At 37.5% G+C, this 18,045-nt stretch overlaps 2 protein-coding genes across 2 annotated transcripts; one reads left to right on the forward strand and one right to left on the reverse strand.

Annotated features, from left to right (window-relative positions):
• Positions 1 to 64: 64 nt before the first annotated feature.
• Positions 65 to 3,223, reverse strand: ccl25b (chemokine (C-C motif) ligand 25b). Its single transcript, XM_041041186.1, has 5 exons — positions 3,086 to 3,223; positions 2,548 to 2,666; positions 990 to 1,107; positions 660 to 774; positions 65 to 561 (listed from the first exon to the last, which is right to left on the reverse strand). Exons 2-4 carry the CDS (start codon positions 2,609 to 2,611, stop codon positions 660 to 662), a joined length of 297 nt encoding a protein of 98 aa, XP_040897120.1. The 5' UTR covers positions 2,612 to 2,666; positions 3,086 to 3,223; the 3' UTR covers positions 65 to 561.
• Positions 3,224 to 6,488: 3,265 nt separating this feature from the next.
• Positions 6,489 to 14,062, forward strand: gclm (glutamate-cysteine ligase, modifier subunit). The gene is made up of 7 exons (XM_041040942.1): positions 6,489 to 6,861; positions 8,324 to 8,386; positions 9,661 to 9,745; positions 10,250 to 10,306; positions 10,432 to 10,634; positions 10,810 to 10,924; positions 12,730 to 14,062. Exons 1-7 carry the CDS (start codon positions 6,724 to 6,726, stop codon positions 12,897 to 12,899), a joined length of 831 nt encoding a protein of 276 aa, XP_040896876.1. The 5' UTR covers positions 6,489 to 6,723; the 3' UTR covers positions 12,900 to 14,062.
• The last annotated feature ends 3,983 nt before the right edge of the window (positions 14,063 to 18,045 follow it).

Raw genomic sequence — 18,045 nt, forward strand, 5'->3', positions numbered from 1 at the left:
GAAATTATTTAAAACAGCTGGATGTTGAATGTATTTTTCTGATTAACTATTACAGAACCCAGAGTCTTTGTTCGTGTTGCTTCTTTATTTGATAGAGGAAGACACAACGTACAATAGAGTGCATATACAAAAATACAGAAATCTGGTTTATTAACAAAAAAAAGCTTAATCCAAAAATGTGTTTTACATATACATCACACACACACACACACACACACACACACACACACACACACACACACAGGTGTACATACATTTCAAAGCTGCCGACTAATGGCTCGTTCCTAGCAGTTGGCTCTACTTAGCACAGAACAGTGAACAACATCATAATAAACATACAGTATAAATGAATTTTGCTATGCTTGCTGTAGATTTGAGGATAGGGTATGTCCGTGTTATAGTGAACTGTGTACATGATTTACATTGCCTGTCAGCACCAGGAAATACCTAACCTACTGAAACATAATCCATTTGGTTAAAGGTGAAATTTGATGACTGACACGAAAGTGAAAGCTGCTCTCTTCTCTCCCATCCTTCTCTTCTTTCTGTCCTTTTCATGGTCTACAAAGACAAAGGTTTTATGATGATGAGGAAATTACACACTTTTCTGTAAAACATTACATTACATCATTGTTTAAGTATGTTGTGTAACTTTTTACTTATTGCTGCATTCGCCTGTCCACGCCCTTTATCAGGGCCTGGACCCAAGGTTCCTGTGGATTGGCGCAGATATTTGGCTGTTTGTCTTGTGAAGGCCTCTTCTTGATCTGAAACCTGCAGACATCAGTAATGTTATCAAGCTTGCTGCACAAGTTTTATAAGCAACCAAAGACACTAGTGTGCACCTTTAAAAGTTTAGATCAATCACTTCCTCAGTAAGAAGGTTGTTTCTTTTATCCGTTTGCCTTTGCCAATTTATTTTAGTGGTGGGAAGTTCGAACAATGTGAAAACAAAATGCTCAGTAAGTGCCAAAATGTTTGTTACTTACACAACCGCTCTGAGGTTGCAATCGCCATCTGTTTCCTGCATCCTGTAACTTTCTATGTTTTGCCTGGCATACTTTCTCATCTTCTTAACATGGCCAAGGCAACAGTTACCGTACGAGCCTGGTGAGAGAGAGCAAGACATAGAGTTACAGAGAACAGTGAGATAAATTTCACTCTCTGTGAGACATTTGTGCTCTCTGGTTGGTGTTCAGGGAGCAAACTTTAATGTCCCGTTTGTGTTTGTATGTCTGTCTATTGGCATGCCAATATGCTTATGAATAAAAAGGGCCAAAGAGAGCACTGTTTATTGATTCATCACACATACACACACATGCACATAAATATTCACTTAAATATCTGACCCAGGCTCAGTTCACTGCAGGTCATCTTCACTTTCTCTACATGCACCAACATGGCTGGTTGTGTTTTTTTTTTCAGGACACAATAAGTTAATACAAATATTGAGATACACAGGTATACATCAGTTATGTGTCTATGTATACGGTCACATTTGAGCTATTCATAGACATCTAAAAGTAGAGCTGACATACTTGGCAGAGGTGTTTGCCACAGCATGTTGTGGAAAAGATTTCACAGTGTGCATAGATAAAAAGTGAGTGTGGCCTGTCTTTGCTAGAAAGTTATCTTACCATCAGGGCTGTAGCTGTAATTGATGACACTGATGTCATGTCTTTGATTTTCTGGGAATTTGGACCTTTTTTTTCCTTCAACTTTGGTGTGGTTGTTCCTGTAACACTGACTAAGTATTTCTTGCAACTTTACTTGAAAAAGTCACAACAGTAGGATGGTTTTTTCTATGTTCTATTGGTCCAACGTGTTATCATTTAACTCTGAACTTGTGGTCTGCATGTGCCCCCCTTCCCTCCAATGCTCCAAATTAAGTTACCTCTGCTACATTAGAATGTCAGTTTTCTGAATACTGAAAATATCTGGGGGAAGGCTGAAGCCCCAGATTCAACTGATGTATTGGCATCTTAGTGGTCAGGCATTGCTCTATTGATAAAGAAACTGTCAGTTTTACTTAAGTGTTGACACAACATGTCCATAATCCACAATTCCCTTCTTGTGCTGTGACTTGCTTAGGGGTGAAATGTTTGTAAAGATCAGCCATTTCACTCAATTAAAGTGATGTGTGTTCTTTTCTCTTTTTCAAACATGTCACAAGCTCACCACATCAATGTGGTATCAAATAGCAAGCCTAGGCAGAGTACACTTTGTTATGAGCTGTTGTGGTCCATGGTTTTGAGTGGAGTAATTCACCTCACTGAAAGAAGGGATTTAGAAACAGCATAAAAAGGAATGTGGATTATGAAATACAGCTGCTAACAATTTTTTAAAAAAAAAAAGCAAAATACACATTGTCCACAGCTGTACTCTCAGTTTCACCAAAACTATATTTTTAGATTTTAACTTACAATCTTACCTGCACAATATTAAGCTACTGTGGAAATGACCCGTTAAATGTGTGCAGTCTAGTTACATTTCACAAATATGATTTCATAGTTCTGGTGTGAAGCACTTCTAACCTGTTCCTCTTACCTTGTGCAAGACTCAGGTACATGCAGGTGAGGAGGAGAAGGAAGAAAATAGCTTGAAACTTCATGACTGCTGCTGCTGTTGCTGCTTTCCTGCTGCTGCTGTTCTCGTTGTGTGGCTCACTGCACAGAAACAAACAGCTTAAATCAAAAAGAAGATAAAAATTGGAAGCAGAGACATCCCAACCCCCCCTCACCCCCCACCACCCCCGTGCCCTGTAAATTTTGGCCTGTTGATATATTTTTCCATCACAAACGCCCCCTCTGTGCTCTTGTGAAAGAAAAATTCAATGTCTTTGACCCGTGATTAAAAATATTTAAATCCTTGGTTTCCCACTGTGCACAGCTGTTTCATCTCAAGTGTTCTGAGAGTTTTTTTTTTTTACAAAAACCAAGCGTGTTTGGGATAAAAAAAAAAAAACCATGGCTGGACTCCTCTCCCTGCACATATCTCTGACATCTTACTTGGACCACATAGCAACATGTCTGTAAAGTTCGAAAGGCACCAAGAATAACACAAGGGAACATGCACAGAAACATACCTGCTCTCGTTCAGTATTTCACAGATGTCCTGGGAGGGAAAACCTTTTATGCAGTGCAGCTTGTGGTGCCTCTGTACTCTTATAGTGCACACGAAATCAGCCCTCCCCTTTGCCCAGACTCCACAGCTCAGTTGAAGTGCAATTCGATCATTGAATGCCACTTTTTTTTATGTCAATGGAAAAAAAAAGTTTGCCATTTTCCAACTCATGATTTCTGTAAACAAGATACTGTCTAACCCCCAAAAAACTGTCATCAGTAAAGACAGAAAACAACCACACACCTGCTTTTACACACAAGGTGTCTGATTGGAAATCAATCAAACTAGGATTTTTCATTGCTTTTCTCTGAGACACTGAGTAACAAAGGTAGCAGTGTATGTCCAGTGTTGTCAAGGTCACACAAAACTTAAAAGAAGCCATTTAAAAATTATATCCTTGTCATGTTCAACTATGGTGTAGCATGTCTGGACCTGGTAAAGATTTTTGTGCCTCCTTCCACAGCCGCAGGACAGTTACCTCCTCACACAAAGACTAATTGAATATCATGGTACTAAAGCTGTCCAGATTGATGACACCCTTCCAGAGATAGTTTATCGTGTGTGTTTTAAGTATAATTTACAACTGATGAACTGGATTTGTGCATTATTGGTTCCCTCAACAGCTGCAGCCCTTTTGCATGCCAGTCCTGCTTCAAATCATATTCCTGGAGAATGCTGAATGTTGAATCTATCCTGTGTTATTCATGGTCCATTTTGCACTTGCATTGGCCCTTTACATAGTTATGCATATAAAATCTATGTCAATAGGAAATTCTAGGTTATGCAGTTTTCTGTACCACTGTAACCAAAGCTGAAGTTTGTTCACCGTGGTGCTGTTAAATTAACATTTTTCCAGAATAAAAAGCATTCAGGATAAGATAAGATCCCAGTCTACAGAAATGAGAACTGTGGTCTTAACAACAACTACAAGCAGGGTTGTATCCACAATTAAAAAAAAAAAAAAATACTGAAGTCATGAATCCACTTGTGACATTTCCCCATGTCTCTTATAGGACCGACAAGTCACAAAAAGTGAGTTGATAAAATGTATATTATTAATGATTTGTATTTTTCATACCTTATTTAGCATGAAGTTTTCATCTGTAGTTTCTGTGAACTAAACACAATTTCAACGCCACACTAAAATGTTTAGATATTGTTGGTTTAAACATAGTCTGTGTCTGTAACTTGGAATCAGCTTCTGAATTTACCAAATATGTGTAGAACATAACTACTAACTCCAAGTTGCTGAAACTCACAAATTCCTGTCAAAAACACTGAGGAAATTACCTTAGTGTCCTCAGTGTTTTCTACACTGGGGAAATGTTTATGTTCTGAAGAGGTCCAAGGTTTTCTGGTTTACTTCCTTGTCCACTCTCGGTCATCTCATCCCTGCAGTGATTTGATTGCTTTCAGATGTTTGTATTAATATGATGATGTCTGAATCATAAATCAGAGCAGTGTTGCAAATCACTCTAGATAGGTGTCATAAGTGGATATGTGGATAAGCAAATGTCAAATGTACTTCAAGTCTTTATGTAAAATATTGAAAGAGTCTATACAGATTAATGTTTAATACATTATGTGGCTAAAAATAGTCAGTACCAGAACATTGCACTCATATGGTTTTTATATGTTTTGACTTTTTGATTTTTTTTCCTTTTAGAACAATGGCAATGAATTTGTTGTTTTATCAAGCTCTACTCTTCCCGTAAGGCTTTCTACAAGATCTGGAAGCCGGGTAGCAGGAATTTCCTGCCATTTAGTCACAAGAACATTAGTGAGGTCAGGCACTGATGCTGGGTTATAAGGTCAGGGTTGCAGTTCACCCCAAAAGTGCTGAGTGGATATGAGGTTAAGACTGTGCAGATGGGTCAAATTCCTCTACTGCTATCTGGGAGAAACACTTCTGACCTGGCTTTGTTTACAGGGCCAGGGTCATTTTGAAACAGAAAGGCGACCTACTCTGAGATTTAAGAAAAGGGTACCCTCTCACTTTTATCTTACTCCAAATTATTTTACTGTAAATGAACAATTGTCAGTGTTCCCACCACAAATGAGTTTACTACGGTAAATTTGAAGGTGAGCACATCTGTTTATATAGAAAATCTGCGATGACACATCACATATGAGGACAATGTCTTGACATTTCAGTAAGTAGGAGAAATTACACTATATATATATATATATATATATATATATATATATATATATATATATATATATATATATATATATATATATATATAAATGTTGTAATAGAGGTATAAATCCATACAGTTGAATGAAAGACAGCATGCAAAAAAAATGTTGCTATTGTTTGTTTCTCACACCTGTGAAATTTATGGTAGAAGCATTGTCAATAATTTCCATAGAAGAAGAACTTGGAGCAAAATGGTAGTGTCTGGGAACTATTTTGTTTCCATGATAAGATTCTTTGGATGCGAGTGTGCCTCTTGATGATTGCCTTACCCAAACAGAAAAGTTGGAAACACTCAGCTTTTAGACATCTTTCACAACAAACATTTTAACTTGGCATTACACTGGTGTTACTTATAACATAAACCATGGCTCTGTTCTACTCAAGTGTCCTAGTAAGTCAAGTAACAGTAAGCCAGCACGTACAATACCAGGAACTGAAGCAGCTAAAGCAACAATTAAAAGTACAGCATTCAGGGTAAAATTACAGAAGTATTAGCAGCAACGTTTACTAAAAGAATCGAAAGTAAAAGTAGTCATTATGTAGCGTGACCCCTTTCCAAATTATTCTCATGTTGCTCAATCACGATCACTGTTTAAACAGCATTTATGTTGTAGTTGGTTGTAATTTAAATGCTGTTAGGATGTTTAATAATACACCTAAAAGAATCTATCATGTTTCCTGTGCGAAACCTTAAAATGCAAAATAGCTAAAGCTGTCAAATAAATGTAGTGATATTTATCTCTGACACAGAGTGGGGTAGAAATACAAAGTACAAAAAAATGAAGCACACAAAAATAAAGTACAATTACAGGAAATCAAAACTTAACTTCTCTAATCTCATTGAGCCCTGCTGAGCTTGTCAGTACAAACACATTTCTCTAAAAAAGCTGGGATTTATTAACAGAGACCATAATGTAATACTGTCAGTCTGCTTAACTGGAAAAAGGGGAGGACCGAATTGTAAGAGTTTATTAACAAGTAAATGTACAGTCAAAATAATTAGAAACGCTGCAGCACCATCTAGCGGCCACAACAAGAACTGCTCAAGTACACAAATCCACTCCACCGATCCAGTCCTGTTTTGTGGATGTAGTCTGTTACTCAACGTTACCCTCACCAGGTTTTACCGGAGCATCACCGACTCTTCCGTGTGGGCGTCACCGACCGGCTTTGCCTTCGAACCAGCAAGTCCGTCAACACTGAGTGCAAGTCATCCTGACTACAACACTTTTCAGTAGCCGTGCTGTTGTTTGCTTTCAGCCAGCAGTTACTGTAGCGGTCAGTGAAAGAGCGAAAGCGTTTGCCCGCGGTCACATTTCATCGGATCATACATTGTTTAGCAGCTTGTTAGCTAGCCGCCGCCGCCGCCGCCCCCTCCCCATCCCCCCAAAAACCACATGGATCCTCAAAACAGCGACATGAACACTGAGGCGAAGATGTTGTTGAACCACGCCAAGAACCTCAGGCTCCACACCGGGAATTTAGTTAACCGGAGTCGCCTGAAAAAAAAATGCCCAGGCTCTCCCAGCGAAGAGGTAAGAAGATAAAGTAAAACTATAAAGATGTCTAATGTCTTAACTGGCGGTAGTGGTTTCCAACGCAGTAGCTAATTAGCTTAGCCTGCAAGTTAATGCCAGGCTACCTGGCTAAATATTTAACCGGCTATGGATGCCAGTGTGTGTTATCTGATAACAAGACATGTAATGTTGTGTAAGTCGTTCATAAAGAGAGAAATAAGACTGGCCGAAGTTCGTATTTGGAGACTTGCATCTAAGCTAAAGCGGACTAGCTGAACAGTTTCAGTCTATTGTGTTTATGTGAGAAAGGCGTGTAAGTGAGTGTGTAATCCAGCTCGACGTGAACAGTTTACGAGCAGTAACCAGTGGTGAATTATTGTTGATTGTAGGCTCGTAACACAAAACTAGACCCGGAAAGATCAGACAGGTGATCCACATCACCTGCGGCCAGGTGCTCCACTGTCACTGTTTACAGTTTTCCCCCTTAAAATATATTGCAGTTACCAACGAGCCAGCACTGAATCTGTGGTCAAAATCTATAATTTTACTGTGATATAATTTACTATGATATGAAACAGAGAAACTACTGGAACTAGTGGATGTTGGTGTGTTGCTTACTAAATGACTTACACAATCAATCAGAATAGCTGATAGTTTATTTTCTATGGACTGATTAATAGTCAGTCGATTTTAGGGCTGCATAGTCGTTACATAAAGGTTGCAGCAGGTTTTTCCTGAGAGGATTTGATTAGACTTTTTTGATGACTACTTTTGCTAACATACCATTCATTGTATTACAGCTTAAAAACTCACCTTTCCCCAAAGCATGGCTGTAGTTTGGGTACAGCACTATGTGCTGTGCCTTCCATATCCTAATGTAAAGTTGCAACTTTGCAATCATAAAACTGTCTTGAGTTGTCCAATATCATGAACACTCACACGGCACAAACGTGACATTAACACAGCATCAGGGCTGAGGTTTGTAAAGCTAATGTTTAAGCCCCTGCCAGGCCTGCTTAAGCCTGTCCCAGTCTCCCTTTTGCTGGGCTCCACATCTCCAGGTTTTGCTTTGTTTGACATTTTCTGCTGCTGTTAACACACACACGAACATTTCTCACTTGTCCATACATCTCTTTCTTAACTGATGCAGTTTGCCCCCACACCACATGGTTATTTAATTGTAAATAGGTTAAAAATAAATCACCCAGTGGTAGATGAACTTGTCTTGTCTCTTCTCCTTGTTCCACACTTGTAATTGGTTTGTTCAACTGTGAGATTAGGAAGTTTGTCTGAACTTATTTCATTGTTTGTAACATGCTGAGGCCTATGAGTGGACAGAGCAGGTGTCCAGATGCTAGTGTGGAGTCTGCTGGATAAAAAGCTTCTAAGCTTCAGCTGAGTTTCAGGGGTCCTCAATAAAAACCACTCATGTTTTATGGATGTTAATTTATCTTCATGTTTTTTCTTTTTGATATTTCAGCTTCAAGACTGCATTCAAGCCACACTGAGCGACTGGTTTTCCTCGACAAAGTTACCATCCAAGGTGGGGAGACATTTAGTGGAAAACAGTAGTTGACCTAATTCAGACTCTACTACACTGTGAGACCACAGCGTACACCAGTTTTGCATATATTTAGTTATTACATCGACAAATAAACACAACAGTATTTGCATTGATGGTGAGTTGTGGCCAGACCTGCAGTTACACAACAGCGTGCTACTATGCTGTCGGGCAGTTGGATTCCAGTGCTTGGGAAAGTAAAATAACTGTAGTGACGGACATCAAAGGATGCCTCTAGGCTTACTGAAAAGAAGCTGTCATGATGAATGTTCATGCAGTGTTGGCTGCCAAAGGCGCCATTCCAAATGTTTGTCAGTCTGATAGGTTAGGTGGGGGTGGGTTGGGGGCACAAAAACTCTCTAGAGATTTATCCATTAAGAATGATATGCCTTTTACAAAGTGGAAGCCGTAGCATTGGAAAGCAGTTTGCTTTCCTCAAACTAAAATGTTCAGAAGAGATTGAACTCAGGATTAAAAAGGCTGCAAGAACCAACATAGTGAATCTCCATTTCTGCTGAACACACCCCGGGTCTGGCTGTTTTCGCTGGGCTCAGCTAATCTGCTTCAGCTTTTATCACCACGCCCACTGGACTCAAATGGGGATGGGGGAAGTTTGAAAGAGTTGTACTGGGGTGGTCTTAAATACTTGCAAATACAAAGCTTGTTAGACATATTCTGTGCTGGGGCAGGGTCCTGTGACCTCCTGAGGTTGTGTTTGCTGTATATTTATGGCTGGAAAAAAAAACATAAGTTAGAGTGTAGTGCTGTGTAAAGTTCATATTATAAAGCTTTTTTTTCAGTATCCTATTGTATAACGCCGCTTTCCGACATACACCACCTTCATAAGCACTATGTTATGTAAATGTAAGGGAAATTTAACACATTGGTCTCATGTCTAAATAAGCATGGCCACTTTTACGTAAAAGTCACTAAGTCGCTAGGAAAGTCAATAAATGAACATCATGTTCACTTTATTAAGATTACTGTATTAAACGTATCTAATAAACTCACTCTTCATCATCTCTGATGTACTAAGAAAATAAAATCAGTTCAGTAAGCCATGACACATTAGTCGTGTTTGCATGTAATTGACAAGTGAATTTGAAGTAAACTTTTGAAATGTTGCAAAAAAGGAAATAAAGCCATAAGCAACATTTATCTAACAAAAGGTTTGAATGACAAAAAACTACCACAGATCGATAGTAACAAGGAATGTTATGCATTTCATCTAACACAGTCTAACTCTTGTCACGCAGGACTTTCCAGATACTCTTGACTGCTCCATTTCTGAGGGAACAGATGCTATCACACCTGAAGAGAGGGAGGAGGTGAAAGTTTCAGGTCAGCACTGGTTTTGTAGTCTGTAAGAGGAACATTCAGTCTATAAAATAACACATTCAGTGAGTTTTCATGCACTTGCACTTTCTTAGTGTCTAGAATTACTAAAAATTATTTATTAACCTTGTTGTGACAGAGAAATATGACTGATGAGGCGCTGCATGTTAGTGCCTGTTTTAGAAGAACCAGGTTATCGGAATGTATGTAATTATATTCTCCAACTTGATATCTTTTCCTGTAAGTAGTTCAATGTAGTGATTAACTATGCATTACACAAGAGTGTAGCTCTCGCAGTTTACATTTGCTCCACCTGTTTAAAGGATCTGTGATCAAATCATTTATAAAGACAATCCTTGAATTCAGTGGGCAACGTATTGATCAGAGCATTCCCACTGAACAACCAATGAAGAATAAGTCAATTAGTGAATATGTAATAAGTAGTACCACTGATTAAAAAACAGCTACAGTGTGTCAGGGGTGAGATGTTTGTTTCTCTTGTTCTTGCAGTAAAGCTGTTCCTATGCGAGTCGGTTCAGTCCTCTATCAGAGAAGCAGTGGAGATGGGTGAGCTTTAAATCTCTTCAGCAAAAGTTTAATGTACTTTAAAAAGTGACACATAATAGATGTAAACTTTTTTTTTTTTTTTTATGTCTACTTATGCTACAACCTTGTTTCTCTCTCATCCATAGCCTGCCAGACGCTGGCAGTGTCCCAGCTGGATTCTGTTATCATAGCGCCTCCTCGGCTCCTGGAGGGTGACAATCAAACTTTGGCTCATCTTCAGCCAGCCTGGGAGGAGCTGGAGACCCTGGTCAGGAGCCAGCAGATCGCTGCCATTGGCACCTCTGACCTAGACAAAGATCTGCTGGAACAGCTCTACAACTGGGCTCAGGTCAGTGGGAATCTTGTGTATGTGAGAATTAATTTGTGTCACCTTCAGAAGTAATCAGTGATGCTGATTTTTCTGTTGTGAGCTAGTGTACCATTGGTAGAGCTGATCCATTGGCAATTTTCTGTGTTGAACCAAATGAAGCCAATCTTTGAGTGTGTTTCCTCTCTTGAACCAGGTGAAACCCAGTAGTAACCAGGTCAACCTGGCCTCCTGCTGTGTGATGCCTCCTGATCTTACAGCCTTTGCCAAGGAGTTTGACATCCAGCTCCTCACACACAACGATCCCAAAGGTAAAAGATGTTTTTTTTTTTTTTGTCTGTTTTTTTCCAAAGTTTCTAGATGTCGAAAGGTTCACTGAGAGTTTGTCCCAAATCAAGTGCTCTCTGTCCTTGGTTTAATCCTTTTTATTGTCAAAAGACCAAAACCAACAATGAACTGATCCTATTAACAAGTTGTGAACATGAGCTCTGTACTTTTCTGTAGTCAGCTGCGTATACTTAAAATAGTATTAATATTTACTAGCACTCCAAAGGGGTATTAATCCACGTTTGAAAATAGTCCCTTATAAAAGTCCAGTTTACTCCTGTTTGAGTAACATTTGCTAAAAACTACAGTTCCCAGCTGTTTTAGGAAATTACTCAGCCTTTTTGAAAGATAAAGGTATATATCTGTGACTCATTTTTAAATATTTAATATTTTATTTATTCTTGGGTTTTGTTATAATAAGAACATGATAGAAAAAGCCATATCCCTTTAAGCTTTTTTTTTAAATTAATAAATGCATTGTAGTTTGGGTCAGCGGCAGCACCAGCATATCTCATAGTGTGAGCTGCATAGGTCACATGCAGGGCTGGACTGGGACAAAAAAACGGCCCTGGCATTTTTGGCTTAGACCGGCCCCTCATAATTAGCGGTGCACAACGAACTAATTTATATATGTGTTCCCCGAAGCAATGTATTTTACTATTGTTACGTCTTGGCCTAGGGGAAACCATGGCGCAACATTTAAAGGAAAAATCCCAGCTCCCAAAACCACCAGCAAACTCGCAGTAACTACACATTCAATGGTTTATTTTAAATGCATCTTGTATACAAGGTCCTCAACTGCTACCTCAACAGCCTGGCTTGACTAGACAGGAAGAGAGGGACAGATTATTACAATTTATTAAGTGATAAATAGAAAACCTAAAAAACCAAATTAAAAATAAAAAAATTTGGAACTATCTGGAAAAACTGCAACTATCTAAACCATCAAAACATTTACTATCTTTAGGTTACATTTTTATTTTTTGATAATCAGAAAAATCTCATACTAACTGCAGTGATACTGTAGAAAAAACTCGCACGGAACGAAAACAAAACACAATTTAATGCAACAGGAAATAAGAACATTATTCATTGCTCACCATTCTCATGTAATTCTACACGATTCACGTAAGTCACCTGTTTTGGCTTCAAACCGGCGAATTTCGCCGAAAGGTGAGCGATTTTCATGCCTGTCCATCACCTAAAAGTCCCGGTATTATCCTAACACTACTACCTGCTTACCTGCTGTGCCTGTGCTACACTTCCGTGTCAACAGTCTCTGGCTGCTCCTCTCCCTGTTCACCTTCAACCTGGGCTGCAGAGGACGTGGAGGCTACAACAGCCCCTCCAGAGAATATGTCTGTTATTTTAGCACATTTTGCTGCGTCTATAGCGAGATTTTTTAATCTTTTAGCCCCCCAACTTCTCCGTACCTCCTTTCTTCCGCTTCTCCATGTTTCTACCCTCAACACTATGAAACTGGCGGGGATCAGTGCAGAGAAAGGGGTGGGGCTGCTCTCGTAAGCTACTATATGCTGATTGGTTTGGTCCACTGTCTATATTGAAGATGGACCAATGGGCCACCCCATCTAAATTGTGGGCCGGTCTCTAAGTTAAATAAAAACAAAAAAAAAACAACAGCATCGGCCCCTAGGACTGTCGGCCCACCTGGAAAATGCCCGGTATGCCCGATTACCAGTCCAGGCCTGGTCACATGTACCAGTCTTTTTTTTTTTTTTTTTTTGAGTTTTAAACTCCTTTCCTTTTGGCCTCGTGTTTCCATCCTCAGAGCTGATGTCAGCAGCCACTTTCCAGGAAGCACTGCAGGAGGGTACACAGAACCTGAACATCGCTGACTGGAGGCTGGAGTGGGTCCTGCGCTACTCCATTATTGTCAAGAGCAGAGGCATCATCAAGTCTAAGGGCTACCTTGTCAGTGCGAGGAAAGCGAGCCCCTAGCACACCCCACCAGAAAAGAGGACACAGGGATGAAGCCATTTTCCTCCTTTTTCATTCACATACACACACACAAACATCACAACATGCAAAGTAACAACTCTAAATACTCTATGCTGCCAATCAAATTAAGTTTTTAAGTCATTGTTTTGTCTCAGAGAAGGTTGAATCTTCATCTGTTTTTTTTTTTCAGTTCAGTAGATGCCGTTATTCATTACCATTGTTTCAGTGAGATCAAAAATAGAGATAAATGTGTAAGATCCACTGTGAGTTTTGAGAGAAAAGAATTTGAGCGTTTCACGGATGGTGGCTCTCACCATGACCAGGACACTGACGGATCATCCATTACTCGACACAGTAGAGGCTGCTTTAATGATAGAAATGTTGGTTGCTAAACATTTATAAGGTTTCTTAATCTTGTTCTGATATGAAGTGCCTCTCATGTTTTGCTCCTTCTATGCTCACACCTGCTTTGTTTCCACTATTTGTGACTCAAGCTTGAAATATGTAAGTCTGAATGAAAATACTGTGATTGGTAAAGCAAAAGAAAAATGCAGAAATCTATTGTTCTTAGTATAGAATTATTCCAAACATTCTGAAAGGAGAAATGGAAACCATTCTAGTATGGAAAAAGTCTATTATTCATGCCGTTTCAGTTGTTCCTGCTGTATGTAATCTTGCATTCCACAGTTGAGAAGAGCAATGCACTAATTCAAACCCAAATAGAAATGTTTATTTTGTGATGCAGATTTAATTAGACTTTAACTAGTAAAACAACTATCTGAGTATATATAACTTTATTTTGTCATGCTTTTTTTCTAACCATGCACTGTTTTTGATGATGATTGAAATGCCCCCCCCCCCCCCACCACCACCACCCCCATGCTCATGTGATTACTTTGAGGGATGAGAGTAGAGCACTATTGACATACAGACTGACACACAGTAAATAGCAGGCTGATGTTACCTATGTGTTGTTATCATCGCACTGCAAACTCTTTGTCAAGGACGAGGAAAACTGTTAACTTTAAGGAAGTTTTTATTTATGAATCATGCTTGTTTTTCCAGAAAATGTTTGTAATGTGAACACCAGTGTAATATAGTAATATGTAGAATGCAGGCATGAATAAAGTATTAAAAGTTAAAACTTAAACTTAAAACTTAAATATAGGATAGTGTGAGTTCTTGGTAATAAAGATTTTGGTGTCATAAAGAAGTAGAAAAACTTGAAATGGTAAAAATTACAGTTGACCCTCTTTATGAGCCAGCAGGCTTTTGAACCAGTTACACTGAGCCAAGATAGTCTAAGGCTAAACAGCTAATCGTTCATCACACGACAGTCCCCGAGTCCAACCTGACTGCTGTATGTAATCTTGCATTCCACAGTTGAGAAGAGCAATGCACTAATTCAAACCCAAATAGAAATGTTTATTTTGTGATGCAGATTTAATTAGACTTTAACTAGTAAAACAACTATCTGAGTATATATAACTTTATTTTGTCATGCTTTTTTTCTAACCATGCACTGTTTTTGATGATGATTGAAATGCCCCCCCCCCCCCCACCACCACCACCCCCATGCTCATGTGATTACTTTGAGGGATGAGAGTAGAGCACTATTGACATACAGACTGACACACAGTAAATAGCAGGCTGATGTTACCTATGTGTTGTTATCATCGCACTGCAAACTCTTTGTCAAGGACGAGGAAAACTGTTAACTTTAAGGAAGTTTTTATTTATGAATCATGCTTGTTTTTCCAGAAAATGTTTGTAATGTGAACACCAGTGTAATATAGTAATATGTAGAATGCAGGCATGAATAAAGTATTAAAAGTTAAAACTTAAACTTAAAACTTAAATATAGGATAGTGTGAGTTCTTGGTAATAAAGATTTTGGTGTCATAAAGAAGTAGAAAAACTTGAAATGGTAAAAATTACAGTTGACCCTCTTTATGAGCCAGCAGGCTTTTGAACCAGTTACACTGAGCCAAGATAGTCTAAGGCTAAACAGCTAATCGTTCATCACACGACAGTCCCCGAGTCCAACCTGACTAGCTCGACCCCGTGCAACCGCGACACAGAGCGAGCGCTCTTACCTGAATGTAACTTCCTTCCTAAAAGTCTTTTATCTTTGTGGCGCTATGATAACAGTCTTTAATACTTTAGTATGGCCTCAAAATGTGCCAAAAAAGGCTTCTAAAGAGGCCAAAAAAAAAAATTATATTTTAGTATGGCCTCAAAATGTCAAGAAAATGGTCATAATATAGTAAGGCTTCAAAATAGACCAAAAAAATTCATACTTTAATGTGACCTCAAAATGTCATAAAAATGGTCATAGTATAGTATGGCCTCAAAATATGCCAAAAATGGTCATAGTATAGTAAGGCTTCAAAATAGGCCAAAAAAGTCATACTTTAGTGTGGCCTCAAAATGTCATAAAAATGGTCATAGTATAATAAGGATTCAAAATAGGCCAAAAAAGTCATTCTTTAGTATGGCCTATGAATATGCCAAAAAACCGTCAAAGTATAGTAAGGCTTCAAAGAAGGCCAAAAAAAGTTCTACTTCAGTATGGCCTCAAAATATGCCAAAAAACGTCATAGTATAGTAAGGATTCAAAATAGGCCAAAAAAAAGTTATATTTTAGTATGGTTTCAAAATGTCATAAAAATGGTCGTATTATAGTAAGGCTTCAAAACAGACCTCAAAATGTCATAAAAAAACATCATACGGCCGTAAGGCGTCAAAATCGGCCAAAAAAGTTTTTTTTTTCAGACCTCAAAATGTCATATGGCCGTACGGTGTCAAAATCGGATAAAAAACGTCATAGTATAGTAAGGCGTCAAAATCGGCCAAAAAAAGTCAAAAAAATGTTTTGACCTCAAAATGTCATAAAAAACGTCATAGTATAGTAAGGCGTCAAAATCGGCCAAAAAAAGTCAAAAAATTTTTTGACCTCAAAATGTCATAAGAAACGTCATAGTATAGTAAGGCGTCAAAATTGGACAAAAAAAGTCAAAATTTTTTTTGACCTCCAAAAGTCATAAAAAACGTCATAGTATATTTGACCTCCAAAAGTCATAAAAAAACGGCATAGTATAGTAAGGCTTCAAAATCGGACAAAAAAAGTCAAAAAATTTTTTGACCTCCAAAAGTCATAAAAAACGGCATAGTATATTTGACCTCTAAAAGTCATAAAAAACGGCATAGTATAGTAAGGCGTCAAAATCGGACAAAAAAAGTAAAAAAAATTTTTGACCTCAAAATGTCATAAGAAACGTCATAGTATAGTAAGGTGTCAAAATCGGCCAAAAAAAGTCAAAAAATTTTTTGACCTCAAAATATCATAAAAAACGTCATAGTATAGTAAGGCGTCAAAATAGGCCAAAATAAGTCAAAAAAGTTTTTTGACCTTTTTGTCATAAAAAACCTCATAGTATAGTAAGGCGTCAAAATTGGCCAAAAAAAGTCAAAAAAAATTTTTGACCTCAAAATGTCATAAAAAAAGTCATAGTATAGTAAGGTGTCAAAATCGGCCAAAAAAAGTCAAAAAATTTTTTGACCTCAAAATGTCATAAGAAACGTCATAGTATAGTAAGGCGTCAAAATCGGACAAAAAAAGTCAAAAAAATTTTTGACCTCCAAAAATCATAAAAAACGTCATAGTATATTTGACCTCCAAAAGTCATAAAAAAACGTCATAGTATAGTAATGCGTCAAAATCGGACAAAAAAAGACAAAAATTTTTTCGTCCTCAAAATGTCATAAAAAACGTCATAGTATATTTGACCTCCAAAAGTCATAAAAAAACGGCATAGTATATTTGACCTCCAAAAGTCATAAAAAACGGCATAGTATAGTAAGGCGCAAAAATCGGACAAAAAAAGTAAAAAAAATTTTTGACCTCGAAAAGTCATAAAAAACGTCATAGTATAGTAAGGCGTCAAAATCGAAAAAAAAAGTCAAAAATTTTTTTGACCTCCAAAAGTCATTAAAAACATCATAATATAGTATGGCGTTTTTTTCGGGCAAAAAAAGTCAACATTTTTTTCGACCTCAAAATGTCATAAAAAAATGTCATAGTATAGTATGGCGTTTTTTTCGGACAAAAAAAGTCAATTTTTTTGACCTCAAAATGTCATAAAGAACGTCATAGTATAGTAAGGCGTCAAAATCGGACAAAAAAAGACAAAATTTTTTTCGTCCTCAAAATGTCATAAAAAATGTCATAGTATATTTGACCTCCAAAAGTCATAAAAAACGTCATAGTATATTTGACCTCCAAAAGTCATAAAAAACGGCATAGTATATTTGACCTCCAAAAGTCATAAAAAACGGCATAGTATAATAAGGCGCAAAAATCGGACAAAAAAGTAAAAAAAATTTTTGACCTCGAAAAGTCATAAAAAACGTCATAGTATAGTAAGGCGTCAAAATCGAAAAAAAAAGTCAAAAATTTTTTTGACCTCCAAAAGTCATAAAAAACATCATAATATAGTATGGCGTTTTTTTCGGGCAAAAAAAGTCAACATTTTTTTCGACCTCAAAATGTCATTAAAAAATGTCATAGTATAGTAAGGCGTCAAAATCGGACAAAAAAAGTCAAAAATTTTTTTGACCTCCAAAAGTCATAAAAAACGTCATAATATAGTAAGGCGTCAAAATCGGACAAAAAAAGTCAAAAATTTTTTTTACCTCCAAAAGTCATAAAAAACGTCATAGTATAGTATGGCGTTTTTTTCGGGCAAAAAAAGTCAAAATTTTTTTCGACCTCCAAAAGTCATAAAAAACGTTATAGTATAGTATGGCGTTGTTTTTGGGCAAAAAAAGTCAAAAAATTTTTTGACCACCAAAAGTCATAAAAAACATAGTATAGTAAGGCGTCAAAATCGGACAAAAGAAGTCAAAAAATTTTTCGACCTCCAAAAGTCATAAAAAACTTCATAGTATAGTATGGCGTTTTTTTTGGACAAAAAAAAGTCGAAAAATTTTTTGACCTCCAAAAGTCATAAAAAACGTCATAGTATAGTATGGCGTTTTTTTCGGGAAAAAAAAGTCAAAAAATTTTTCGACCTCAAAATGTCATAAAAAACGTCATAGTATAGTACGGCATCAAAATCGGACAAAAAAAGTCAAAAATTTTTTT

This window comes from Toxotes jaculatrix, chromosome 6, assembly GCF_017976425.1.
Source record: "Toxotes jaculatrix isolate fToxJac2 chromosome 6, fToxJac2.pri, whole genome shotgun sequence".
NCBI lineage: Eukaryota > Metazoa > Chordata > Actinopteri > Toxotidae > Toxotes > Toxotes jaculatrix.

Coding starts and splice junctions, on each gene's coding strand:
- gclm (XM_041040942.1), top strand. CDS start 6,724: ATGGATCCTCAAAACAGCGACATGAACACTGAGGCGAAGATGTTGTTG. Junction 8,387..9,660: donor CGACAAAGTTACCATCCAAG/GTGGGGAGACAT, acceptor CTTGTCACGCAG/GACTTTCCAGATACTCTTGA. Junction 10,635..10,809: donor AGCTCTACAACTGGGCTCAG/GTCAGTGGGAAT, acceptor CTCTTGAACCAG/GTGAAACCCAGTAGTAACCA.
- ccl25b (XM_041041186.1), bottom strand. CDS start 2,611: ATGAAGTTTCAAGCTATTTTCTTCCTTCTCCTCCTCACCTGCATGTAC. Junction 1,108..2,547: donor GTACCTGAGTCTTGCACAAG/GTAAGAGGAACA, acceptor CTCTCTCACCAG/GCTCGTACGGTAACTGTTGC. Junction 775..989: donor TGCAACCTCAGAGCGGTTGT/GTAAGTAACAAA, acceptor TGATGTCTGCAG/GTTTCAGATCAAGAAGAGGC.